Raw genomic sequence first — 27,725 nt, 5'->3', positions numbered from 1 at the left:
CTATTATTGTCTTTATCACTTTATACACAAAACCATCCTAGATAATGTAAAGAACATTCTGTGAAAATAACCTTGATATCTTTATTATTGACTAAGGCCATATCGAAGGTTGAAATCAGTATTGTGAAGTCCAAGCCTTAAAAGTTAAAACTTAAAAAGTTAAAGAAACAAATGTAAAAACTCAAGAATAAAATCATAGTATTACTAGCTTAATTTTATTTATTCTTTTATTATTTGTCTCGTATACGCGCATATGCTCCATGCTCCCTCGTCGCTTTTGTTGACCCGGAAAGACAATGAACGCAACTTCCGGGTTATTCTGCATGTCGCTGTTCACTCATGATTGTAACTGTTTTTTATTTTCACGGTTTTTAAATTTCTCATAATCATGTCCCGGGGTTCCAGTGCAGGTTTTGACCGTCACATTACTATTTTCTCTCCGGAGGGAAGACTTTATCAAGTAGGTGAGTATGGAAGAGTTTATTTCACTTTATAAACTGTTGGTGTAAGTGCACAGTCATGTCGCTATAGTGCCGCTCGGATCCCCCTCTCTTACATTAGAGATAGTTGTCAGGTGTAATTATCCTTTATCTGTCATATGAATATATTGTCCAGAAATCTTTAGTTTTATTTTTCTTGTTTTTTATTTATTTAATGCATTTTGTTGTGTGGCATTACCCGGTTAGCGTTAGCATAGAGTGACTGATGGATGGAGGATGGATGGATGTACAGTATGTGTGTAAATTGCGATTGTATTGAATTTTAATTACCCTTGGAATGCCCAAACAGTATAATAAGCTTTAATAACCTGTCTGGGTTTTGTTTAATAATAAGTTTAGTAACTAAGGTTAACTTAACCATTATATAAGGGTTTTCTAGGTCTGTAATAACTTATTATGTGTAACTTCACTTGTACTTGTGTTGTCATTGTAAGTTGGTTTAAGTTGCGGTGGGATTTTAATATCCTCTCTTGTTTGAAAACGGAGGGTCGCAACTCACACTAAACTACATGTATTACTAAATTAAATGCATCGCTTACTAAATAACTTTTCTGTCTCATTCATACAGAATATGCATTCAAGGCCATAAATCAGGGTGGTCTTACATCAGTTGCTGTTCGGGGAAAGGACTGTGCAGTAGTCGTCACACAAAAAAAAGTCCCAGTAAGTGTAGTCTCGTGTTTTGCATTACATTTATGTATTTGTCAGAGCTTTCTTCCAAAGGAACTTACAGTGCATTCATTATGTTTTATCACTATGTGCTCTCCTTTGGGATTGAACCCTTGGCTTTGGCGCTGCTAATGCTGTCAATTTAAATGATAGCTCACCCCAGAATACAAAGTTTGGCATTAATTACTCGACCTATGTGATTCATCACCTGTAAGACCTGAAGTCGGTCATCTTCAGAACACGAATGAAGATATTTTTGATGAAATCCAAGTGCTTTATGACCCCGCCCTCCAACATAAAAGCAACTACCACTTTCAGGGCCCAGAAAGGCAAGCAGACAATGTTAAAATAGTCCATGTGCCTGTAGGGGTTCAATCAAAAAAATTGTGCAATGATAGTCAGCACCACGTGCATGCACTGTGATGCTCTTTTGAACTTGCAGTGGAGAACAACATCAAAGAGAAGAAAAGTTATTCTTGTCACTTCATGAAATGAAGATTGAACCACTGCAGGCACTTGGACTATTTAAATGATGACTTTACTGCCTTTCTGGGCGTTGAATGTGGTAGTTGCTTTTCTGTGAATGGGTGGAGGGTCAGAACGCTCCCAGATTTCATCATAAATATCTAAATTTGTGTTCTGCAGATGAACAAAGGTCTTATGGGTGTGAAGCGACATGAGGGTGAGTAATTAATGACAACATTTTCATACTGGGGTGAACTGTCCAAATGATGGCGCTTTTCCATTGCATAGTACGGTTTGGATAGGGTGGTGTCAGGTAAGCTTACTTAAGGGGGATTTTCCACTGGGTGCAGTACGTAGTACGCAATACTTTTTTCAGTACCACCTCAGTCGGGGTTCCAACCCACCCGAGCTGACACCAAATGGACGCGAAAACACTGTAGATCACTACAGTACGTAGTACGCAATACTTTTTTTAGTACCGCCTCGGTCGGGGTTCCAACCATCCCGAGCTGACACCAAATGGACGCGAAAACACTGTTGATCACCGATTGGTCTTAGAGAATCGTAACTACCAGCATCATCGCTATAATGTAACAGATTAGCTTTATCTTCATGCTAGCTTTGCGCTGTGTCTTGAGTAAACCTGTTGTCATCTGTGCTTTGCTGTAAGTTCCCAAACTCCCTTTTAGCAATGAAAAACATGCACAGGTTGAGAATCAGGAACAACATAACAGTATTTTTCCAGACTTCCAGTTTGTGGCGGCACATTTGACTGGGTTTTTGTAGAAAAAACTGTCATGTGAGACAAAGGTAGTGATAAACGCTATGTGCAAACATCTATTTGTGGTGGTCAATTTTAACTTTGTGGCAGACTGAGAAATAAATAAATGTATGGAAATGTACAACGACTCTCACTTGTATGATGTCACAGCAGTAGGCAGTGCAAATAAAACCACACGCCTATAATCCCTCCCACTCCGATATGTTCCTAAACTCAATGGAAAAGCTAACCAAGCCAAAGTGAGGTGAGCTGACCCGACCTGACCCAAATCAAACCGTGAGGTACTATGCAATGGAAAAGTGCCATAAGCTACAGGAAGAAGTTTGTTATTACTATTATTGGCCAGTTCAGTTTCTGTAGTACATATAAACTGTGATGTCTCTCGTTCAGGATAAGCTTCTAGATGCATCCACTGTTACTCACTTATTCAAAATCACTGAGAACATCGGCTGCGTCATGTCGGGAATGACAGGTACAGAAATTACTTTCCCTTATGTGACCCTGGAACTGAAAACTTGTCATATAAGGTGTAGACACACAAAAAATAAAGTTTTGATATATTTCTACTAAAAATTTGACAAAATATGAAACGTGATCTTTACTTAATATCCTAATGATTTTTGTCATAAAAGAAAAATGGAGAATTTTGACCCATTGTTGGCTATTGCTACAAATCTACCCATGATGAGACTTGTATACCCAAGGTTTTGTAGTCCAGGGTCAGATATGTGAATGTCACATGCACAATTCCCTTACTAATATACTTTATGATGTCTGTATTAAGAATTGACACACTACTAACTGATGTCTTGTGTTTTACATTCAGCTGACAGCAAGTCTCAAGTGCAACGTGCTCGCTATGAGGCGGCGAACTGGAAGTATAAGTATGGATATGAGATTCCAGTTGACATGCTTTGCAAAAGAATAGCTGACATCTCTCAGGTTTACACACAAAACGCAGAGATGAGGCCGCTCGGCTGCTGTAAGGACACAGTTTATATACACTATGGGACAACAAGTGTCAAGCTCTTAAAAGTATTATTCATTTTAACCTCAATCTAAAGCATTTGTTGCATTATGTATTTTGATTAACTAAAAATATTTAAACTTTGAATTAGTGCTGGGCGTTTAACGGTTTCAAGGCCTCTGGATTTTTTGTTTATTTTAAACACAACAACAACAAAATAGTACAATGACAAACTTGCTTATAAGTGCCATGCTTTATGATGCTGTCTAAATAGTTGTAACATTTACATGAGCGCAGCTCATCAATATCACTTACAGAACAGTGGAACCAATCAGAAGCCCCTGCAGGTGGGGCAGGCGTTGCAAGCTTTTGTTTACAGTGGCATGGCAACATTTTTCAATGAATGTAGCAGCATGGCAGAAGAGGCGCAAATGCTTCTCGAGACCCTTGTGTTCTGCACTGCTATTTTTAAAAATGTATTCCACTGCCATTCCTCTCCTACTCGTATGCCTTTTTTTGTTGTCGTTGTTCATTCGTACCGTGTGTGTAATTCAAACCAGTTTATCATTTGAACCTGTATATTGCCCAGCACTAGTTTGAATGGTGGTATCCGTGAATATTAAAAACACAGTTTTAAATGTAAAGTTGTAAAAGTTATACATTATATCGAAGTTGAATTTATTTAACACATTTATCCAAATAGGTATGCAATACATAAAGTAGGTTATTTAGCCATTTTTTCATATTAAAATTATTTTTTAAATCCGAAAATTAAAGATTTATATAAAGTTTCATTATTATTGGTAACAGTGGTCTACAAGGAGAAAGCCTCTGAAATTAAAGTAACTAAATTTGACCAAAATTGGTTCAGTAATAAAGGGAAATTAAGTCCTCCTGAGTGCTAATTGGCTCTAGTTTCCAGGATACAGCTACAGGTCAGAGTTGCATAAAAATAATTCATTTTGTGTGATAATGCTTCATAACTTTTCTGCAACATGTGATAACGCAATAGTCCCTTTCACACATACAGTCTTTACTGGTAATTTACTGGTAAATTGCAGTTAACAGATTATGTGTGAACAGAACCTTTCTGGTAAATCAGTGCGGCCAATTTACCAGTAAGAGAAGATGTAAGATTACCAGTAATTTACTGGTAAATGCTACGTGTGAACAAAAAATATAGATTACCGGCATTTAGAACAGACAACGTCAGACCTTGCTGACAGCTTTGGGCCAATTATAAAGTTTTGATAAAGGTGACGCGTTTACCCCCGCACTGTTTACGGACGTTTCCACACGGAAGTTGATTTAACGTCGAGCACACCTGAAGTTAACATCCACATTTTTCACCAAAGTTGTTTAAAACAGCTTACAATCTATTTGACGAATTTCCGACGTCCTTAGCACACCCTCTGTAAAGTCTAATGTGCAAACAGTACTGTTTTTAAGACGCAGGTTTTGTTGTTTGGTCACGAGCAACTTCGCGACAGTCAGCGTTTGCCACAGATGTGAAAACAACAAAATACGAACTATGGATATGAAGTCATAACCCCACCATTGTTTACAAATACAACACTGAGCTCGCCTCACGCCACAGGTAACTTCCCCTTTCTCACCGAGTTTACCGGTATTGTGAAATTGATGTATGAAAGATGTCTTACTGGTAAAAAGACAAGTAACTGCGTGTGTGAACAGCACAGTTTTGTATTAACTGGTAAATCCATTCTGATAAATTCATGGTAATGTACCAAAATTACTGTGTGGAAGAGGCTAATGAGAATGATGCCACAGCAATTGTTATTTATTTTTTTATTGATACAAATACCATAACTTTCCATTCATTTATAGTTTTTTTTCATGTAGCATTTTTATGCTTTTTCATGAAAATAGCATGCGACTGTTCCTTGGAGATGTTAGGCAATGACACTTTCGCAAGCCACCAAACGTAACTGTGTGATGTGTGCGTCAGTCTGGCTAAGACAAATGTACTCTGCAATAAAAGACTATTAAATTATTATTAAATTTAGGTCGTAGTCTTTAGTGAAGATAAATTTATAAACTTTAATATGGTTCCATTTTCATTGTTACCGTACTTTGTCGAGAAGTTACAAGGCATCATGATCACCACAACCCTCTCCCTTATAGACAAACATACTTGCCTGTGTATAGATAAGTATAAATCTTTATTGTAAATTATCTTGAAAACGCCTATTTTCAAATTCATCTAATCAAAATATGTGCGAATTAACACATTTTATCCCGGAAGTCGTTAATTTCCCAAAATTTGTGTACTAGTGTTTAGGGCTGTTCCGAATACCATTTTTTGAGCTTCGAAGCTCTAGTAGAAATAAAATCGAATATTCGAAGCTTCGGAAGGAGGGGCTGAACATATTTTTCTCTTTAATAAAGGCAGGAATCTGTGTGTGTGTGTGTGTGTGTGTCTGTTTATCTACAGTTTTATTATGTGGCGGATGTGTTGCTGCGGACTCAAGGGAGTGTAGTGCCTTTTTTTCGTGCAATATGGACATGTGACACGTTTAGAATAAACTTTAAGAAATAAACTTTAAAAATACTACAGAACAGCGCAAGCTGGAAGCGGCGTGCCTGTCACGCGTCCTGCGAGAACAGCATTAGTGAAACAAAACACAAGAGCAATACTTTTAATAAGGTAGCCTAACATTTTTCTAACAAATAAACATTCCCGTATCAGAAATTAGCAGCACAGTAATTACTGACAACGTAAAGGGTAGGCTATTTAAATAAAACAACGAAAATAAATGAACGAAGTTCAACAAACTGTAATAAAACGGTAGCATACTTTCAAAATCAAGTTTATTTATAACACTTACACCATCAATATGTTTTTTTCATATTCATGCAGAACAATAAAGAAGATATTTTGCAGAAACCCCAGTGCTCCGTCATGCAAGTCAACCGATCCGCACACTTTAAGAGCTAAAGCATATATATCCAATACAAAAGTAATCCCCCATAACTCTGTGTGACATATTGACGTCTTGTGAAGCAAATCAATCAGTTTTTGCAAGAAACTGAACGTTATTTACAACACTATTAGCGTGAATGCCAAAGCAGGAAGCGCGCTTTCCGTTCGAGGCGATCTCTTCCACTGGTGCTGTTTGATGGCTGTTGACTATGGATGTTGGTCTCTCTGCGCCACCTACAGAGCGGGAGCATGAAGCGCACTTCCTGCTTGGCAAAAGCTCTGCATTAACGCTGAAAAATATTTATATATATTCGAATCTCAAAACTGAAAATCGAATGTCAACCCACGGAACGAATATTCGAATATTCGAATTTTCTGGTCCAGCCCTACTAGTGTTATCTGTTGTGTATTTTTGTAGTTTTAAATAAACAACAAAGAAGTTAAAAATATTTTTATGACAATTAAAATTGTTGCAAATGCTATAGATTGAGTTTAACTTGCATTACACCTAGAATATCTCTTATGTCAACAATCACCTTTTGAGCAAGACCCACATGCAAACCTTAATACTGCATGTTGGTTAATGTTTTAACATGAAATTCAATTTAATTGCCTGACACCCGTTTTGTAGAGTCTATGAGAACCACTTCATATTTTATCATGAGAAACATTTTTGGTTTAGTGTATTATTGTGTTGTTTATGGTATGCATTGTTTTATCTCTTGTTTTTTAGGCATGATTGTAATTGGTGTAGATGAGGAGCTGGGGCCACAGGTATATAAATGTGACCCTGCAGGTTATTACTGTGGGTTCAAGGCTACGGCTGCAGGCGTGAAGCAGACAGAGGCAACCAGCTTTCTGGAGAAAAAAGTGAAGAAGAAACTTGATTGGACGTTTGAGCAGACAGTTGAGGTACAATCTCGACATTAAATCACACGGATCAGTTTCTTTATAGCCATTTTTGACAATTTGTTAAAATCTAGCAGTCTATGCAGCTTCCAATTGATCTGAACTGAACTCATTCATTTAATTATAAGTTCAAACAATAACATACTTTTAAAACAATTCTAGGTTTCCAGTTTCAGCTTCTATATTTGTTTCTACTAAAATTGTCCACTTTGAAAATACCCCCAAAATGTTTATATTAGAAGCACCTCCGCTGGAGTTTAATCCAAACTTAATGTAATAATGTAATAAGTAAAATATCATTACACTTAAAATTACATGAATGTGATAGCATGAAAGATGACAACTGCAAACAAGTGATGCTAGAATTTATTTTAAATTTTCTGAGCCATTAATGCTATTACGTTGAACTAGCTGGTCCCATTGGAATTTTGTATGGATTATGTTTGTTGCCAGGGCAACAAGGAAGTAAATGAAAGTTGATGCACAATGTCGTACTGTTTCCCTTAAAATAGAAATCATAACTTCCTGTAAATTACCGCAAACCAGACCCATAAACCAGGGTTTGTTTAAAAGGGTAAATTTTGTTAAATATTTACGTCCTGATAACACAGTTTGTAGGTAACCAACAAAGGCTGGGTCTTCCCAATCTATTTTGAAATCTATAAAAAACTTAAAGCAAAAATCTCCTGTAAAAAAATGCATACATGTTCTTAAAATTATCAATGCTAGTAAGATATATGATGTTTATCTTAATTGAGGAAACATTTTCATTCACAGACAGCAATCACCTGCTTATCAACTGTTCTGACAATCGATTTCAAGCCATCTGAGTTGGAGATTGGTGTCATCACGGCAGAGGATCCGAAATTCAGGTGTGTGGAATGCAGTCACAATTTACACAAAGATTTCCAGTCTCTATGCTATTTTCTATTATAAAATGTATACATTACACAGAGCAACTGTGACGAGTGACATAGCTTAGCTCACCTACCATCTTTGCCCGTTCCTTTATTCCCTGCGGAGGCGATGTGGGTGCACGTGCACACCATAAGCTGGTTTTACACATGCAAACATACCTACACCACTTTCGTCCCCCGTATCAGTGCCTGTATATGTGTGTGTATGTAAATCAAGTATTGGCAGTGGTTTTTTTTTTTTTTTTGTGTGAGATTTGTCCAACCAGATTTGTCCCCCAGTGAGGGACCTGTTGTCTCACAGCAACTTACATTATATTCATTTATCCATTTTATTGTGTGGGTAATTATAAACCCATGATGGTTTAGTTTCTAATGCTGTGCTGTACCATTTGACTTTTTTAAAAAGATTGTTTTCTTGTTGACTTAATAATTTCCTCTCGGTTTTAGGATTTTGTCAGAGGCAGAAGTGGACACTCACTTGGTCTGTTTATCAGAGAGGGACTGATGTGTCCATTGTGCTACTCAGAAAGTCCAGGGATGTGTAGGATTCCGGTCAAAGCCCTTGTTGTCATGTAAATTCCCCCCGTTTCATTAAATACATTTTGAGAAAAAACTTTTAAGACTCCAGCTGCTTCTTTTACTTTTTTCTTTCATATTTATCAGGAAGTACAAGGAGTAAACTTTTAACAGGGCAATCACCAAGCACACCCATCTTTCATTTTCATTTATTCTGTGTTTTCCCTAACCAGGAAATATTGTAAAGAATTCTTTCTGAATGTAGTTATGTCTTAAATGGACTTTGAGTCAGATGGGGCTGACTAGAGATGATCATGCAAGGAAAGTTAAACACATGCTTTTGTGGTTTATACATAGTGTATACTTAATCATGTGACTCATTCATATTGCTTAGTATAAAATTTTTAACTCTCCATTGTAACAAAAAAAGTTTCTGGTATGAGGTAATATGAAAGATTTCACGGATCAACTTGGCTATGTTACTAATAATCTAAACAAATTTGGATTTTGATGTTTAAGTGTGATTTTCGTTATTTATGGTCCTAATATGACCACCATATGTAGCTACCATATGTTGACCTCAAGCTATTGTGTGTGTATAATATCTAAAATGTTTGTATAATAATAATAATAATAATAGTTGGAAACCACCCTTCTCCATGTGACATAGGGATGATAATGTCCGTCATACTCTAGTCTTTCCAAAGGATCTAGTTGTATAATTCTCATTCTCAGGAGAACAAAGAAAAGGAATTTCCCTAAATGTTAAAATTCCCAGCTGTTTATTTTATTAAGGTCTTAAGATTTATAGATCTATAAAAAGATTTCTAGATTTATTTACTTTGAATCAGTAAAGCGGACATCTGTCAAATCAATCATTTCTTTTGTCTGAATATGCGTTTATTATACTTTTAATATACATAAATAAAATCCCAGTACTGAATACAATGATTAAAAACCTCATAGATAGCAGTTATGAGTTCTGTTTTCTCTTTTGTCTAAACCGTAATAATAGGCGTGAGTCAATTAAACATGACTGTGCTTTAGCAGACATGAGGAATTTTATATAGTGACACATCTCATGAGTCACAAAAAGGAAATGATACCATTTACTGTACATATGGAGGGCCTTTTTCCCTGAACCTTGGTATTGAACCAGTTCATGGGTTAATGTTCTTTCACACATTTCACAACTCAGAAAATTTCCAGGGGTTATGAAATCTGTTTAGTACACTCAATACAAGAAACACTCAGACAAATGTTCATATGTTATTCATTCACTTATTTTTTAATGTAAAAATATTTTCACAGTGTTATATAATCTAGAAACATTATGTACAATATGTTATTTGACAAATTTACAAATATAAAAATATATCTCTGTGTATTTACACAATATACAAACTTTCTCCCATTTCTTTGGTTTCAAAAGTAGATTTCAAAGGTATTTTATGTAAAGGGTCTCTGTCCAGCTTTCTCTGGGATTTCTCCACGTTTAACAGCACCATCACGATCGTGTGTCACCCGGAAATGCTTTTTGCCATTCTGGATCCGGCTGGGTTCCTTTGACGTGGCACGACCTTCGGCGAGAACGTTCCGAAACAGCATCTACGGCTGTTGCTGCTGTGCGTTTAGTCTAAGTAACGTTGCTCCGACAGTCAGTCTATCTCCCACAAAACTGGATGTCATCATATATCTGCAAAAGAACAACATATTCACGATTAGAAATCTGTAGACACTTTAAGCGTCTCATATGCTACTTGAATGCATTTATCCAAAAATTATAATCAATTATGTTAAAAGAAACGTACACATTCATCATCAGATGCAAGTTCCTCATCGCTCTCCTCCGACTCGCTCTCTGGCATTGGAATAAGTTCTTGGGCGGTCCGATTAAAAAGCTGGCTTTGGATCTCACAGTTTGTTCGGCCAAACGTCAAGTGGTAGGGGGTGTAGCCGCCATAGGTAAGGCTATTGACATCAGCTCCCAAAGCAATGAGTGTGCGCACCAGATCCAAGTTCTGCAGGTCCACCGCCAAATGCAACGACGTACGGCCACTACACTGCTCCTAAACAAGACAACAAAGCCCATGTTAGTCCTCTTTATAATCCAATGTGTTATCCCAAATAAGATGGAGAGTATATTAATGAATACCGTACCTTTGCGTTAATGTCTGCCCCAAGCTGGACCAGAATCTCCACCATTGACAGGTAACAGTGAACGGCTGCTATGTGGAGACAAGTATGTCCTGCGATAAAAAGAAAGACAATTCTTCACAAACCGCTCTTGAAGGTTAAAAAATCAAAAAAATACTTTAATGAAGCAGCTATATTGTGTTGGATCTTCACTTACCGCTGTAATTTGGGAGGGTGAGGATGGATCGAAGGTGCTGGGTCTGGATCTGAGTGAGCACTGAGAAGCAAGCTAAAGATCCTCTTTTGCAAGCAATGTGGAGTGCAGTGTTTCCACTTTGATCGACGAGGCAGGGGTCACATCCGGCCTTCAGCAACCTCTCCACCATTTGTGGCTTTTCCATGATCACGGCTAGATGCAGAGCAGTCTGGAAATTTAAATCACACAGATTTTCGATTAAATAAGCAGTCGAGATGGAAACAACAAAAGCCATTTTCCTAAAAAGGTATTTTTTTAGCAAACATTTATGTCAATTACCTGTCTTTGGTTGTTCTGCCTGTTCAAGAATGAGTCATTGTGACACTGTTTGATGATCTGGATGGCATAGTCCTCAGCCTCGTGAATGATTGCAAGGTGAAGATACCTGGAAAAAAATGTGGGAGTTTTTTTTAGAAATCAATATTTAAAGAACTTTCTCAAAGGATGTGGTTTAGCAGAGACACGGTGCAAGCAGGCGGTGTTGCGCAAGAATGGATTTTTTAAGGTTATTTCCAACCAGTGCGGCTTGACACATTTGATGCATTATCTGCGCTTGGCCGCGTGCCAGGGACTTTCCTGCATGCGCACTTTGTGTTTTAAGCTCCTCCCACTTTCGGTGCCGTGCCAAAGTGCAGTAGACTATTTGTTTACTTCCGAATTGTTGCTTGCAGGAGTTTTAAAAAGTTGATCTTATAATTTTCTGCGTTTCGTTCATATAATAGCCAATACACAAATTTAAACCAACTTTAACTTTGGTTTAATTCGTGCAGATTCTTGCACATTTTCTTTTAGCTGGAGAAAACCTTGCATTGTGTAATATTTTTTTATATTAAGTAAAACATGTTAAACTTACGTGTCTCCATCTTCCGTGACTTCTTGTTTCCAAGGTTCGTATGTATTTACACTTTCACGCGGAATTTCCAGATTCGCCATTTCGCCCAGAAGTTTTATGTACTCGTCCTCCTTTAACGAATCCACGCCACTATCAACGCGATCCTCACAGTGTTGCACTTTCCTGTTTTTCAAATCCATGTCATCAAAGTTAGGATCCATATAGTTATTGCTGGCAAGTGTTTGTATATCCATTGCGTTCGTTGTGGACGATGCGCTCTCTATCGCACTCAGCAGTTAAATGCTTTGAGAGGGCGGCGCAAGAGCTTTTATATTGCATTGTGAGGAGGATGGGGATTTCCGTGTGAAGTTATCTTGACTTTACGCTGAAAAGGGGAACTCGTAGCGGGCTTTTATTTAGAGAATTTCCCTCAAGATGACTCCGCGAAGTAAGAATGAAAATCTGAATTTTCCTATTACACATTCAAATGTACCGTGCAGTCCCGCACTAAACGCAGGGTTAGATGAATGAAAAAGGCGCGTGAATGAAGTCAGGAGGAAATCAGGCATCATAAATAAAGACCCTTTATTTTAGTCAGCTGAATGGAATAAACACGTCTAAAGTTTTTTTTTTTTTTTTTTGGTTGTGCGTAATGTAGACCCCAAACATATTTGGACATTAAATTCATATTCTAAATAATAATAATAATAATAATTTAATAATTAATACAAAATATTAAAACAAGTTACATTTATTTTCAATTAATATTAAATCTGCTCAAGAAAAATTAACAAAAAATACTCAAATATATTTTTCCCTCGAAATGCACACAAGTAATGTTTTTAGTAAGGCATGTTTGTTAAAACTAGTTATATTTCCTAATTAAACTAAGGTCTAGTCCTGTCTTCAGCTAACCCCTGTTTGGGAAACCACCCATACTTTTTTGTCCACATTTTGGTTGTCAGTCACATTTTGTGGACCAATTGCACTTGCTTCACCTGTGTCCAGGAGAATGCAATTCAGACAACCACTAAAAATTGACATGACGCTATCTGGTTAAAGTATCTGCAAAAATGTAGTTAAAAATTGCATCCTTTGTTTGTATGATCAACGACTTATTATTCACCTATATGTGACTTAACATGTCTAGACACTTATTAGGACCTCTGTATATCTATTAAGTAAATAAACCTTAAAAAGTGCCTAGTATAAAAACTAAAGACCATTTGATATGCTGCAGTAACTGTAAAAGCATGTTTTAAAGGAAAGCATGCATTTCACTTAAGAAATATATATGAATAAGATAAGAGCTGAGTCAGTTTAATGTAAAACTAAAGTGAAACATCCCACATGGAAGGCCCCTCAAACTGCTGAACGAAAGCGGGGTTGGGGGGTTCATGTTAGTCCCCTGCACTTTTTTTGCTGGGGCTCCCCCTTCAAAGACGTCAAGTAGCATTAGCCAACTTATTTAACCTTTTTTTAGTATTTTCCATGAGTTTCTGGCTCTGGGGCTTTGTCCCCTCTGAACATCATCTTTACTACAATCTCAATTGTGTGCAGTTGTGTTGCTTTGCATATGTGTGTGCGTGTGTGTATTATTCTTTTATTTGTCAAAATGAGACCACTAAAGAACAAAGGAGTGAAGTGTTAGTATCTGTCTGGTTTCAAATCCACCTCTTTAAACAAAGCAAGGGACGGACCGTGTAAATAAACTTGATGGAAACTCCAGCAATAGAAGTAAATCGTGAATTAACTGGTGTAATGCTGTCCTGCCTGTACCTGTCTTGTCATGACATTTGAACTGGAAACTACTAAAGCATTGTTTGCATAAGAGGAGGAGCATAACAATAGCAACCGTTTCTAACAACAGCATGCTCTTATGTCACCATGCGGCGATACTGTGACGCAAGACAAGATGAAAATTGAGATCATACCATATAGCGTGGCGTGTTGTCATACTTTTTTGTTATTAAGCAATCAGAAATACATAACTGAAGTGAGTGAAAACCGTAGTTTCCATGGTTATGAATTTCAAACATTTCCTTACTTCAGAGAAGGGAGATTTACAAGTACTGGAACATTCCCTGAGTTGAAACACACACAAGTTTGAACTTGAATGCTTTTGAACTCAGTATGATCTAATAGCAAATTTACAAGTTGCTAAAAAATTCTAAACTTACTATATTAAATATAACAGGATGTGACTAAATTAAACAAATTAAAAATTTTGGTGTCTTGCAAAGATTTTATTGCTTTATGAATGGTGGGAGTTTGATTTTGTATACATTTCAACCCCTTTGTAGGTCGACAGTCTGACCCACTATTGTAAGTCTGGCAGCACTTTAAAGATCAGTGTGTGGGTTGTGTTAATCTGGGGTAGACCTATACTTGAGCAATGAGTCATGATCCAGCTTCGGTTAGTAGTTGTATTCAGGTGTCTCCGAGACGCCACACATTGCGCAAATCTGTAAACAAACAAAGAGCAGGAATCCTTAGAATGTTCAAGTGTTCACATACCAGGAAAACCCATAAGCACTTGTTCCAGAACTTGATGTTCGAGGTTAAACCCACGTTTCATGTTTGTCACCTCCCCATAAACCACCACCAAACAAAAGTAACCATGTGTTTTAGCAGAAATACCTGCGTCTCGTGTGATAATGCACTTAATAATGTGTGTCACTATGCTATTTATAGAATATCAGTCTCACTTTATTTTATAACTTTTTTGTAACATTTTTTTTTATTAAATATACTTTTTAATTTCCATATATACAGGTGTTAAATGTGAGGATTTTGGACCCCACTGCAGTTTTCCTAATACATCTTTACATTCCACTTACCACCAAATTATTTTTAAATATTATCCTACTATGGGTTAGGCTCAGAGCTGGTAGTATCTCAAAATATTTTCATGTAGAACAACAATCTAATATAAAGTGCTTCCCAAGTGTTCATTTACAAACATTGATAGTAGTTAGTAGATACATTCCTATTCCTTTAAAGGGACACTCCATTTTTTTTATTAAGTTAAACAGAGTTAAACATATGATTTTTACCATTTTGGAATCCATTCAACTATTCTTAGGGTCTGGCGCTACCACTTTTAGCATAGCTTAGCATAATCCATTGAGTCTGATTAGAACATTGGAATAGTGCTCAAAAATAACAAAGAGTTTGGATATTTTTCCTATTTAAAATTTGACTCTTCTGTAGTTACATCGTGTACTAAGACTGATGGAAAATTTAAAGCTATTGTTTCAAGGGGACTATTTACCGTCGGTTGTAATATTATTGCGCCTGCTGCAGCCATGGTACGGCAGCAAATTCCTTGATTATTACAACGTAATGAGAGTATTCCTAGCCAGTTTTAAATAGGCAAAATATCCAAACTCTTTGGTTATTTTTAGAGTGGTCTAATAAGATTCAATGTATTATGCTAAGCTATGCTAAAAGTGGTACCGCTAGACTGGGAGATCGGCTGAATGGATTCCAAAACTGTAAAAATCAATTGTTTAACTCTAGGGGATCTGGAAAATGAGCCTATTTTCAAAAAAATTGAGTGTCCCTTTAATTTAATTAAAGTAAGTTTATAGAAAAATTCTTCCATCGAGGACATTCATTTTTGTAAAGGTCTGTTGCAAAATCAACCACATTCATAATGTCTTATCTTTGTTAGAATGGGTACTACAACATCACATGTGATTTAACAAAACCTAGGATTTTTTCCACATCACAGCCCATATTTGAGTCGGCAAGACCAAATCTCATGATTTATATAACAAAGTAAGTGCAATATATTGTGGAGTAATCTTCAAAAGGTGTGATCAAGTGTAAGATCATTTTTGCATTAGCACTTGGAAGGTTCAACCTGTGAGCGTGTATACCGCCCAAAAAAAGCACATCAGTTTCAAGTTGCTTACACAATTCAGTCAAAATGCTGCTACTTTTGATTCACCATAACAAATCATTTATGAATATATTATGAGCCATCTTACTGAATTTTAAATACTTATTTCTTGTGAATGAATCCTACAAAATATCTGTGCTAATAGTGTAAATATCGTTTATAGTGTCTAACTCTTTTAAAGAAGTTTAATTATGTTACCATATTGGTGTCTATTTGTCATTATATGTCTTGTTTTTATAATATTTTGTCTAAAGGCAGCTTTTTGCATGCAATGCAAAATTTTGTGAACTATATGGCATATGCACTACATTTTCAGTCCGCTGAAGACATTTTAAAGTTTTGTGTAAACAATAGACTTAAAATTTAATTGGTTTTGGAATGATATTCATCCCCTCTGCCGTTTATTTTAAAATGATTTTAATTGATTTTTAAACATTATTCTTTGTAAGAAATGCAAATTTATTTAATATTCCATTGATGTAAAACTGCGCCATCTGCTGGTTTGTTTCAAGTGTCTTATTATAAGACTAAAATTGTCTTTTGGGTTTGCTTAAAGGGGACACATCATGAAAATCTGACTTTTACCATGTTTAAGTGCTGTAATTGGCTCTACAGTGCTTCTATAAACCTAGAAAATGTAAAAACCAAGTAACTTTTAAGTTTTGGTAAACCATTCTCTGCAAGCATGTGAAAAATAAGTCATTGAAATTTGTTCCCCTTGTGATGTCAGAAGGGGATAGTTCTGCCCCTTAATCTGCACTATCCAACCACAGCACTGCCATTTAGTGCAGAGATCAGCTTAATTGCATTTAAAAGGACACACACAAAATGGCACATTTTTGCTCACACCTACAAAATGGCAATTTTAACATGCTATAAAAATTATCTATATGATATTTTGGGCTAAAACTTCAAATACGTACTTTGGGGACATCAATATTTATTTTGGCATCTTAAAAAAGTCTTGTAAAATGTCTCCTTTAATTTATTAAGATTTAATTTAATATATTTTTACACGTAAAATGTACACTGTAAAAGTTATAATCTGTAAAATAGTTACAATTTTTAATCTTTGCTACCTAAACGTACTTTGGACATACATGTGTAAATCCGCTGCAGCAGCGATGAAAAACGTGTAACAATTCTCAAGAGTTTACACCTTAATAATCACACAGAGGAATTTAATATATTTTTTAAATAATTAAAGATTTACAAAATATAACTGTTATTTAGATAGAGCACACCTTACATTAAAAATCTGTTATTTTTTACTTTTCTGTGGGTCGAAACATTAAGAATGACAATGGACTAAAAATACCAATATTCCCTATATATGTGCGTGAACAGAATTTGACCAATGAATTTCCAGATTTAGGCTTGTTCGAACGGACAGGATGATGACCTCAAAGTACCGCGAGAGCGAGAAATCATACGGAGAAGTCTGATTTTGAATCGCTCTCGCGGTACTGTGATGTCATGCGGCGCCGCATGAAGTCGAACAAACCTATCATGAAATCACGTGTCTGGAACGCCGCTGATTGGTCGTCTACGAAGCCATGTTTTAAACGTGGATATTCCTCGCCGGTCGCCGCCTGGTGGTTTTGTCCTCAACGCAGTGGGTTGTTTATGGTTACTGCTTGTTATGATGCCAGTGAACTCGCGTGATAGAAAAGAGAATAATCACGAAGAAATGGACGTGGATTATCCTGAACATGAGGCCAGTAGCTCGGATGAGGAGGATTCAGTCAGCTCGTCCGCATCGGAGGATGGAGATACTTCAGGTGGAGATGCTAAGTTATATATACAGTATCGTGTAAATCATAGCATTTTTGGCTAAATGTGTATGATGTTGATGATCTTGTAGACATGGATGATGAAGACTGTGAAAGAAGGCGAATGGAGTGTTTAGATGAGATGACGAACCTTGAGAAGCAGTTCACAGACCTCAAGGATCAGTAAGTGCATATTATTTAAAACAGTGGGGGTACAACAATGCAAATAAAAATCTAAGTAACTCTAACCGTCCTGCTTAGCAAAAATGGCTTATCAAGGTTTAAAACATCCCACTGCCTTTCCATTAAACCTTTTTATGTACAGTTTCATGGGGCAAAATTTGTGTATATAATTCAATATGTGGCCTAGTGATTGTTCTTTGTAAGTCTGGTGTATCACATACTACATGCATACACAAAATTGTCCGTGTCGTTTTCAGCCAGTGTAGTCTTAAAGGGATAGTTCACCCCAAAACTAGTCCATATTTTACTCACCCTCAAGCCATCCAAGTGTATATGACATCTCCCCACAAACCAGCAAATCAAGAACCAATAGAAGCACAGAACCCAATGACGCAATTACTGCGGCGACAACAACAAATCAACACAGACAAAATGTCAAAAAGAGCCAGGTAGACTGTACAGCAGGAGGAGAAACTTGTGGAGTTATGGAAACATAAAGAGTCTTTGTACAACGTGTCATAGCCAATGTACCATGATAGGATAAAAATGAAGCAGCCTGGAGAGAAATCGCACTGGAAATACAAATTCCTTTGTTTTTTCTTCTTTCAATGCTCTAGACAAGTCATGATTAAAATTAACGATAGATGTTGTTTCGGTTTGCTCACCTCTGCTTCAGCGTGTGTTTGCCCAGCCGTCGTCGATCGATGACGTAAAAAAGTCTTTAAACTCGTACTGTCTGACATTGATGGAAACTGAGATCATACAGTGTGACATGGACTTAACTACGATCTTGTTCGCACAGTGTGACAAGCAACAATCCTAAAGGACTATTTAAAATCGCACAGTGTATACCGGGCTTAAATCGTGGCTGAAATCTCACAGTGTGCACCGGGCTTAACACAGTCAGAGTTAGGTTAAATAATATCCTGACTTTTACCGGCTTTTAGTACCCCAATTTTAAAGAGCACCTATTGTCCGATTCGCACATTTAAATTTTAAATTAACACAATATGCAAAAGTTACATACCCCAAAGTAAACGATGATGCGAGTTATCCTCTCCAACATAAATCTCTTTTCTTGGACTACAACAAACACACAGATTGTAGGCAACAGTTTACATCCTAGGATTGGTGATCTAGACAAGACCGACATAATTACTCCCGCTTCGTAATAGCTTCGTGTTAGCAACCGAATCTTTCAAACATGGTGAGGAGCGTCACATTTCTGGCTGACATCGGAGGTATTCAGGCCAATCACAACGTACAGATTAGCTGGCCAATCAGGGACACAGCGCTTAAATCCGTGCATTTCAGGAAGGGAATGAAATCTGGAGCTACAAAAATGTACGGTATGTGGAAAATAATTTGTTTTTTAACCATAAACCATGCAAACACATTGCATTATACCAAATACACAAAATAACATTGTTTTTTAGCAATGAAATAGGTGCCATTTAAAGATCAAATAAGAGCATCCATTTATCAAAAACTAATCTATATGGTTATTAAATGTTTAAAGGGGTAGTTCAGCCAAAAATGATATTAAACCCATGATTTACTCACCCCCAAGCTGTCCGAGTTGCATATGTCCATCGTTTTTCAGACAAACACATTTTCAGATATTTTAGAAATTGTTTTAGATCTTTCAGTTGATTAAATGTAATGTTACGGGGTCCACGACCTTCAAGTCCAAAAAAAGTGCGTCCACCCTTCACAAATTAAATCCAAACGGCTTCAGGATAATAAACAAAGGTCTTCTGAGGGTAATCCGCGCGGTGTTGTTGTAGAAATATCAATTTTTAAAACTTTATTAACGAAAATAAATACCTTCCGGTAGCGCCACCATCTTAGTCGCGTCCGCATTCAGGATGAGAGCTTACGCAGCCTACGGAGGCTACTCTGCTGCTGCTCTGTGCACCCGCCCTCCGAATTTGTCATACGTCACTAAGAAAAGTGCGTACACTACGCTAATACTCTCTCCTGAATACAGAGGAGTCTAAGATGGCGGCGCTACCGGAAGGTATTTATTTACGTTAATAAAGTTTTAAATATGAATATTTCTACAACAACACCGCACGGATTACCCTCAGAAGACCTTTGTTTATCATCCTGGAGCCGTTTGGATTTAATTTGTGAAGGATGGACGCACTTTTTTTGGACTTGAAGGTCGTGGACTATGGGTGGACCCCGTAACATTACATTTAATCAACTGAAAGATCTAAAACAATTTCTAAAATATCCGAAAATGTGTTTGTCTGAAAAACAATGGACATATGCAACTCGGACAGCTTGGGGGTGAGTAAATCATGGGTTTAATATCATTTTTGGCCGAACTATCCCTTTAATGAAGAGAAGCGATGGATTTATCTATATTTCAAACTTTATAAACGACGTAGCCTAAACTTGAAAAAAGACAAATACACCTAGGATGGCTTGAGGGTGAGTTAAATATGGGGTAAGTTTTATTCCTTAATAAAACTTTTTTTTTATTCTCTAAGTTTTATGTAAACTTTCTTTAAAAATCTAGTTAGAAAGCTAGTTAAAAATAGTTTAGTCTTATGACGTTTATGTAGCAGTAATGAATTTCATGTTCAAATTAAAACAGTTAAAACTTGAATTGTCTTGAACTCTGTATGATCTAATAGCAAATTTTCCTAACAGTCTTAGTAGCAGCTTGCAGAAGTTACAGAAAAAAATCTGTGCTTGCTAAACTAAGGCTATAAACACAACAATAATGTAGTAAATAAAACTTTCGAAAAATGTCACATACGCTGTAAAGACGTATGTCGACTACTGTAAATACGCTGTATTACATGTGCCAGTGCCTGTTAATGTTTCATCAAATAAAATTAGCCATTTCAGCTATATCATAAAAAAGGCTGAAATAATAAACAGATGGTTCATTAATTTAAAGGCACTCTGTTGCATAATCCAGGGTTTTTCTCTGCATAAAATAATTCAATATTTGCCAAAACAAAATGAACTCTGTGAAACATGTTATTATTAGCCTATTGAATATTGCATGGTGTTTGCTAATATGATAAGCAATCTGTTTTAATGAAAAGTTAAATTGCCAAATATTGGAATCGGCCAATAGTTATTTGCTAAAAATGTATCAGCGGTCGCATTAAACAAGGCCACAAGTGATATCCATTGTGAAATCTGTCTTGAATCAAAACTAACAACCACTCACTTTTGATCGAAAGAATCCAGCCTGCTTTAAATGAAATGTTTTTAGGTTGTATAAAGAGAGGCTCACTCAGATGGACCTTAAATTACAAGAAGTGATAGCTGGCAGTGCTCCAGAATACCTTGAACCCCTGGCCACCCTACAGGAGAACATGCAGATCCGGACCAAAGTTGCAGGTCAGTACAAGACAAAATAATTTTTTTACAGCAGTGCATGTCTATTTACAGCAGCTTGGTTATTTTATAGTGTTAAGGTGACACATTCTGGTGTGATCTTATGTTTTTACAGGCATCTATCGTGAGCTCTGTTTGGATTCTGTCAGAAACAAATATGACTGTGAGATGCAGGCAGCAAGCCAGCACTGGGAGGTAGTGTATTACCTCAGTCTTAAAGAGCACCAATAGTCACATTCACGTTTTTAAATTTCCTTTGGTGTGTATTAGTACATGTTAACAATATGTAAAAGGTTCATACCCCAAAGTAAACGATGACGCGAGTTATCGTCTCCAATGTAAATCTCTTTTCTCGGACTACAACAAACACACAGATTGTAGTCAACAGTTTACTTCCTGGAATTGGTGATGTAGTAAAGACTGACATTGTCATAATTCTTCCCATTTGGATTCAAAGCCTGTAAGTTAACTCCTGTCAGCATTGCATTGTGAGCGCATCTTTTAAACATGGTAAGGAGTGTCACATTTCCTGCAGAAAATGTCAGAGGTATTCAGACCAATCACAACGTACAGATTAGCTGGCCAATCAGGCACGCAGAGCTTTTCAAATCCATGAGTTTTTTACAAAATCTGTGCGTTTCAGGAAGTGAAAACACGCAAACACATAAATAGTGTTTTTTTTTTGTTGTCAATGAATTAGCCGCTTTTGCATCTAAGCTCCTGACATGCTCATTATATTTGTCTTTATATATAATCACACAGTGGATGCAGTCATATTATTTAGGCCTTAAATGATCATATGGATGATTCTTGTTTTCACAGAGTGAGAAGCTCTTGCTTTTTGACACGGTTCAGAGTGAACTAGAAGAAAAGATCAGGCGACTGGAAGAGGACAGACACAGTATAGATATAACTTCAGGTGGAGTTCAAATTGAAGCTTATACTTTGTAATGTCTTTTCTTAGTTCATATAGGGGCGGTTTCCCAGACAAGGTTTAGTTTAATCCAGGACTAGGACTAAGTTATTTTGGGACATTTAAGTAGTTTTTATAAACATACCTTACAAAAACAAAAGTGGTGTGCATCTTGAGACAAAACAATGGCACTGATATATGTTATGATAAGTCAGTGTAAGATGTTTTTAAATTAAGGAAGCTCAAATATGCATTTTAGTCTGGGACTAGAATAAGCTCTTTCTGGGAAACCGCCCTATGATGTTTTATGTGTTTATTTCTAATGGATTTCTATGTTCCTGCACCAGAGCTGTGGAATGATGGTATGCAGGCGAAGAAGAATAAAAAGAAAGATCCTCTCAGTCCCGGAAAAAAGAAAAAACCTGTTGTCGTGTCAGATATCCTTTGTAATGTTGCACATCAAAAGTTATATCAGGCTTCTTATATTTCAGTTTTGTTATGGCAGCTGACATATAACATAATATAGACTTAAGTAAAAAAAATACATATATCGCTAACAACTGCAATATTACATAAAAGGTTAAAGTGATAGTTCACCCAAAAATGAAAATTCTGTCTCCTGTTGTTCTAAAGCTGTATGAGTTTCTTTATTTTGATGAACACAAAAGAAGTTATTTTGATAAATGATGATAACCACACAGCTGACTGTAACCACTGACTTTAGTAGTAGGAAAACAGATATTATGGAAGTATTGTGATAAAAGATAAAGAAGATATTTTGATAAATGATGGTAAGCACACAGTTGACGGTACCCAATGAATTCCATCATATTTGTTTTTTTCTACTATGGAAGTTAATGGTTACACTCAGCTGTGTGCTAAAATATCTTTTTTGTGTTCATCAGAAAAAAGAAATTCATACAGGTTTAGGAAAACATGAGGATGAGTAAATGATGAAATTTTTGGGTGAACTATCCCTTTAATGACTCAAATAAATTGAATAACACAAGATTTTTTTGCCTTTTTTTTAAGCATAATAATAATAATAAAGTACCATCTCCATGTGCTGGGATTGGCTCCAGCCCCCCACAATTCTGCAAGAACAAACAAGTTTAGAAAATGGATGGATGGAGTCCCATCTGTTACCATCTTTGTAAGAGTTCATTCTCAGAAATGAGAATTTAATTGCAATAGTTTATACGTTTCGTAAGATATTGTTATATTATATAAGATATTATTTTCCTGAGCTGTCCTACGACCATACATTGTTTACATGTTACAAGACTTGGATATACTTGAAGACTGGACAGCCATAAGAAAGGTTTTTCTTTAATTTAATTATTTGTTTTTTATTATTATTTATTTTTAGCAATGATCAATTTTTGAAAGTGGGTTATTGGATGCTCTTTGAAATTATAATCAACTACTTTTAAATAGGCTATGGCTTCAATGGGTCCCCACAGAGTGAAAGTGGATGGTAAGGAGGATTTTTTTTAGCTCAAGCTTCACATCTAATTCACCTCCTCTAGAATACACTAACATTCAATATTGAATACACTAACTAGAAATATTAAGAAATATTTTTTAACTAAAAAAGAAATTAGCATCAATGTAGTCACCTTTCCCCTAGAAAGTGCAAAATATGACTTTTTGGCATTTAATCTGTAGTTTTAAAGGAAGTCCCATGGGTTTTGCATTCTAATTGGCTGTTTTTCATTATTTTGTTATTTTTGCACAAAAGTTTAGGTATGTAATGAAAGGAACAAAAATGTTGGCATGGTTATATTTTTGTATACAGTTCAGTTAAAGGGGACATTTTACAAGACTTTCTTAAGATGTAAAATTAATCTTTGGTCTCCCCAGGGTACGTATGTGAAGTTCTAACTCAAAATACCATAGAGATTAATTATTTTAACAAGTTTAAATTGTCATACTGTAGGTGTGAGCAAAAATGTGCTGTTTTGGGTTTGTCCTTTTAAAGGTGCAGTGTGTGAATTTTAGCGGCATCTAGTGGTGAGGTTGCGAATTGCAACCAATGGCTCAGTCCACTGCTCACCCCTCGCTTTTGAAAACACATGGACAAACATGCCATTGTCGGAAACAACTTAGTAAAACCACTTTGTCCGTTAAGGGCTTCTGTAGAAACATGGTGGCACAAAATGGCGACTTCCATGTAAGGGGACCCTCTGTGTATGTAGATGTCTCATTCTAAGGTAATAAACACATAACGGTTCATTATGAAAGGTCATTATACACCCCTGATAATATAGTTTTGTATATCATTTTGCATTTCTGTCACGCGATCCTTCAAAAAATTACACATTTAAATGCAAATGAGTTGAACTCTGTACTAAATGGCAGTGGTGTGGTTGAATAGTGCAGATTAAGGGGCGGTATTATCCTCTTCTGACATCACAGAGGGAGCCAAATTTTTGTAACCTATTTTTTCACATGCTTGCAGAGAGTGGTTTACCAAAACTAAGTTACTGGGTTGATCGTTTTCACATATTCTAGGTTGATAGAAGCACTGGGGACCCAATTATAGTACTTAAACATGGAAAAAAGTCAGATTTTCATGAAATGTCCCCTTTAAGTGACCCAGCCTAAACTTTCTTGATCAGTTTTCTGGTGTATGTTAATGAACAAACTTTCTTTCTGTCAGTTCCTCTCAAATCTGAGAGACATCATCACGTGGCCCGATCAGAGGATGGACGTCTGTTCTATGACAATAAATGGTACAGCCGAGGTCAGGCCATTTGTATCAACAAGAAGGATGAATACCCCAGCAGGTGTGTATACATGCAGTAGCCTATGTGTACACGTGTGGTTGCTGAAGTGTCTCATATTTTAATCCCTTTTTTTAGTGCCATAATAACCACTGTTAACCACGATGAGGTTTGGTTCAAGCGTCTGGATGGCAGCAAATCAAAGCTATATATCTCTCAGCTCCAGAAAGGCAAATACACTATAAAACACTCCTGAACTTTTACCTTCTCTGCCTACGGTCCATCTGTTTTCATGTGTGTTCAATTCTGCACTCTGTTTGTCACCATGACCTGTCATTAACGCTGATGGGACTTGGGTCTTACATGCATGCACGGCATGTTTGCACTCCCTGAGTCAGAGCTGCAAAACAAACAAAAAAGCAGCCCAAGTGATATTGAACACATCACTGTTTCTATGCCTTTTATGATATACAAACAGATTCAGTGTTTCATTTGATTTATGGTGCATGAATTTCCGTTCTGAAACTGAGTGCCATATATCCTGTGAGATATGTGTTTTACATTCTTTACAGGATTGTTTGCAAAGCTCCTTATATTATTATTATTATTATTTTTTCTACTTGTCCTCAAAATGAAAGACAAATACTATGAATTGTTAGAATATTGTGTGTTATCATATCTGTATAGTTTGGTATTAATGTAAACTTTCTTTATCATGTAAAGGATCAAATCATTTTAGAAGTACCATCTTCGGCCAAGCCAGCAACGTATATGTAGTCTTTGATTAAATGCATGGTTTTGCTGGGCATGTCATGTGCGTTGTGTATCAGGGAACTTGCAACTCATCATCTCAGTATTAAACAGGAAAAATTAGCTTTTTCTGTTTAAATGTTGCCGTTTTAAAGCGGCCAAACCAACTTCAGCTAGACATTGCACTGAATGTTGTTTGATATATTTTTTTCTATGTCCTGTATGTTTACATCCATTTCACAGTGTTTCAGCACTACAGTTGTTTGTTACTTGTATTGAATTTAAAAATATAGCTGAAAAGGGAACTTAGATGTATCACGCTAGTGTTTTAAAGGTGAAGTGTGTAATTTCAGATTAAAGTTTTTTAGATCAAACTTTAAAGGGACACTCCACTTTTTTTGAAAATATCCTCATTTTCCAGCTCCCCTAGAGTTAAACATTTGATTTTTACCGTTTGGAATCCATTCAGCTGATCTCCGGGGGTGCGTTCCACTCCAGTTTTAGACACACACTCGCGAACTTCCCTAAGCACTTCCCCTCGGGGGAATCCCTGTCGCCATTTTGAAGTGCGTTCCACTTCGTCAAGTGGACGAGGGAAGTTTGTATGGACAGACCCTCGCTCCCTCGATTTTGACCGAGGGAGCGAGTCTGCTTCATATGTACACTTCATGCAGCTTCATATCCCACAATCCAACACGATTTTGACGTCACTTCAGCAACTCGCGCTTTGCACATGGAGGGGGCGGTCTCCACTTTCCATGTGATCAAGGGCTTAGGGCGATCCATTTGAACCCACTTCAAGTGTTCTAGCAGTAGTGGGCACTCGTACAACGTAAGCAATGACGTACATCCGAGTGAACGAGACTGAGGGAAGTTAGCGAGGGAAGTTCATAAAAAAACGAACTGGAACGCAGGGCGGGTCTGGCGCTAGCACTTTTAGCATAGCTTAGCATAATCCATTGAATCTGATTAGACCGTTAGCATCACGCTAAAAAATAACCATAGAGTTTTGATATTTTTCCTATTTAAAACTTGACTCTTCTGTAGTTACATCGTGTACTAAGACTGACAGAAAATGAAATTTTTTTTAGGCAGATATGGCTAGGAACTATACTCTCAAACCGGCGTAATAATCAGTGACTGTGCTGATGTAACATGGCTGCAGCAGGCGTAGTGATGTTACGCACTGCCCGAAAATAGTCCCCTGCTATTTAAAGTAACAAAGGGAAACTCTTTGGTTATTTTTAGCGTGATGCTAATGGTCTAATCAGATTCAATGAATTGTGCTAAGCTATGCTAAAAGTGTTAGCGCCAGACCCGGAGATCAGCTGAATGGATTCCAAAACGGTAAAAATGAAATGTTTAACTCTAGGGGAGCTGGAAAATTAGCATATTTAAAAAAAAGTGTAATGTCCCATTAAGAGATAATCAATCTGTGAATACATTTTTTTTTTGTTTCTGAATATTAATCTTGGGTCAAAGAAAGTATTTTGTTGTTTAGAAATTACACACCTCACCTTCGATTGATACAGTATTTAACACTAAACAAATCCTGCCAAAAGAACCTTGTCTTCCACAATCCATAGAGGCCAAAGGTAATCGCACATCCTTAATGAAATGTACTGCCTTAATATAAAGATCATATTAACAAAGTAAATCATATCTGTGTGGAGTTTTTGAATTGTGTGATCCATTAGATATCATTTTTGTAGAAGATGGTAATTTTAACAAAAGAAAAAAGTGGCTGTGCTTTAAGAGAAATGTCATTTGTTAGTTCTGTTTTATTTCCCTGCTAAATCCACTTAACTTACAATTTTGACTATAACTAAAGTCTCATCCAAACTCAAACACAGAGTCAGGTTAACTTGATACAACAAAACATTTTTATGTGCAGTGACTGTCTATGACCATGTAGTGGCAGTAGAAACTTACAATAGAAAGAAAGTCTTATAGCTATTGACTGAGTGTATTGTGCAGTTGTCCTTCTGTATGAAATATATTAATGCTGCATAATCTTTTTCATTTGCTGTCTGTCTATAGGTATTTTTATCTTTGTAATATTATAGTTTGATGGTTGATCTGACATTCTTTCTAGTTAGCAGGTTAATGATGGTGTCAGTCACAATGAATTGTTTATAAGAACCTGATAGTTCTTCACAGGGGCCTGAGCTTCAGGAAAAAAACAGAAAACACCTGGAGGATGATGGAGGATTAACTAC

At 36.6% G+C, this 27,725-nt stretch overlaps 3 protein-coding genes across 4 annotated transcripts; 2 read left to right on the top strand and 1 right to left on the bottom strand.

Annotated features, from left to right (window-relative positions):
* The first annotated feature begins 290 nt into the window (after positions 1–290).
* psma6b (proteasome 20S subunit alpha 6b) lies at positions 291–9,577 on the top strand. The gene is made up of 7 exons (XM_065257392.1): positions 291–464; positions 1,069–1,163; positions 2,806–2,887; positions 3,242–3,397; positions 7,060–7,238; positions 8,013–8,107; positions 8,600–9,577. The coding sequence occupies exons 1-7, from the start codon at positions 389–391 to the stop codon at positions 8,655–8,657; spliced, it is 741 nt and encodes a 246-aa protein (XP_065113464.1). The 5' UTR covers positions 291–388; the 3' UTR covers positions 8,658–9,577.
* A 356-nt stretch (positions 9,578–9,933) lies between these two features.
* Positions 9,934–12,200, bottom strand: nfkbiaa (nuclear factor of kappa light polypeptide gene enhancer in B-cells inhibitor, alpha a). Its single transcript, XM_065257391.1, has 6 exons — positions 11,914–12,200; positions 11,340–11,445; positions 11,022–11,229; positions 10,829–10,917; positions 10,480–10,737; positions 9,934–10,364 (listed from the first exon to the last, which is right to left on the bottom strand). The coding sequence occupies exons 1-6, from the start codon at positions 12,144–12,146 to the stop codon at positions 10,332–10,334; spliced, it is 927 nt and encodes a 308-aa protein (XP_065113463.1). The 5' UTR covers positions 12,147–12,200; the 3' UTR covers positions 9,934–10,331.
* Positions 12,201–17,356: 5,156 nt separating this feature from the next.
* On the top strand, positions 17,357–25,778 carry brms1lb (BRMS1 like transcriptional repressor b). Of its 2 annotated transcripts, XM_065257389.1 has the most exons (10): positions 17,358–17,580; positions 17,664–17,754; positions 20,993–21,120; positions 21,233–21,312; positions 21,940–22,036; positions 22,378–22,467; positions 23,287–23,351; positions 23,468–23,507; positions 24,693–24,819; positions 24,895–25,778. In XM_065257389.1, the coding sequence occupies exons 1-10, from the start codon at positions 17,442–17,444 to the stop codon at positions 25,010–25,012; spliced, it is 975 nt and encodes a 324-aa protein (XP_065113461.1). In that variant the 5' UTR covers positions 17,358–17,441; the 3' UTR covers positions 25,013–25,778. The 2 variants fall into 2 exon arrangements, with proteins under 2 accessions (XP_065113462.1, XP_065113461.1); XM_065257390.2 differs by lacking the exon at positions 23,468–23,507 and having other exon boundaries at positions 17,357–17,580.
* The last annotated feature ends 1,947 nt before the right edge of the window (positions 25,779–27,725 follow it).

This window comes from Paramisgurnus dabryanus, chromosome 12 (assembly GCF_030506205.2).
Source record: "Paramisgurnus dabryanus chromosome 12, PD_genome_1.1, whole genome shotgun sequence".
Taxonomy (NCBI): Eukaryota; Metazoa; Chordata; class Actinopteri; order Cypriniformes; family Cobitidae; genus Paramisgurnus; species Paramisgurnus dabryanus.
The sequence above is the reverse complement of the archived record's forward strand: the minus strand, read 5'-3'. Positions and strand labels throughout refer to the sequence as shown.

Coding starts and splice junctions, on each gene's coding strand:
- psma6b (XM_065257392.1), top strand. CDS start 389: ATGTCCCGGGGTTCCAGTGCAGGTTTTGACCGTCACATTACTATTTTC. Junction 2,888..3,241: donor CGTCATGTCGGGAATGACAG/GTACAGAAATTA, acceptor TTTTACATTCAG/CTGACAGCAAGTCTCAAGTG. Junction 8,108..8,599: donor GCAGAGGATCCGAAATTCAG/GTGTGTGGAATG, acceptor TCTCGGTTTTAG/GATTTTGTCAGAGGCAGAAG.
- nfkbiaa (XM_065257391.1), bottom strand. CDS start 12,146: ATGGATATACAAACACTTGCCAGCAATAACTATATGGATCCTAACTTT. Junction 11,230..11,339: donor GGCAGAACAACCAAAGACAG/GTAATTGACATA, acceptor TTAAATTTCCAG/ACTGCTCTGCATCTAGCCGT. Junction 10,918..11,021: donor CACCCTCCCAAATTACAGCG/GTAAGTGAAGAT, acceptor TTTTTATCGCAG/GACATACTTGTCTCCACATA.
- brms1lb (XM_065257389.1), top strand. CDS start 17,442: ATGATGCCAGTGAACTCGCGTGATAGAAAAGAGAATAATCACGAAGAA. Junction 17,755..20,992: donor TTCACAGACCTCAAGGATCA/GTAAGTGCATAT, acceptor AAATGTTTTTAG/GTTGTATAAAGAGAGGCTCA. Junction 21,121..21,232: donor GATCCGGACCAAAGTTGCAG/GTCAGTACAAGA, acceptor ATGTTTTTACAG/GCATCTATCGTGAGCTCTGT.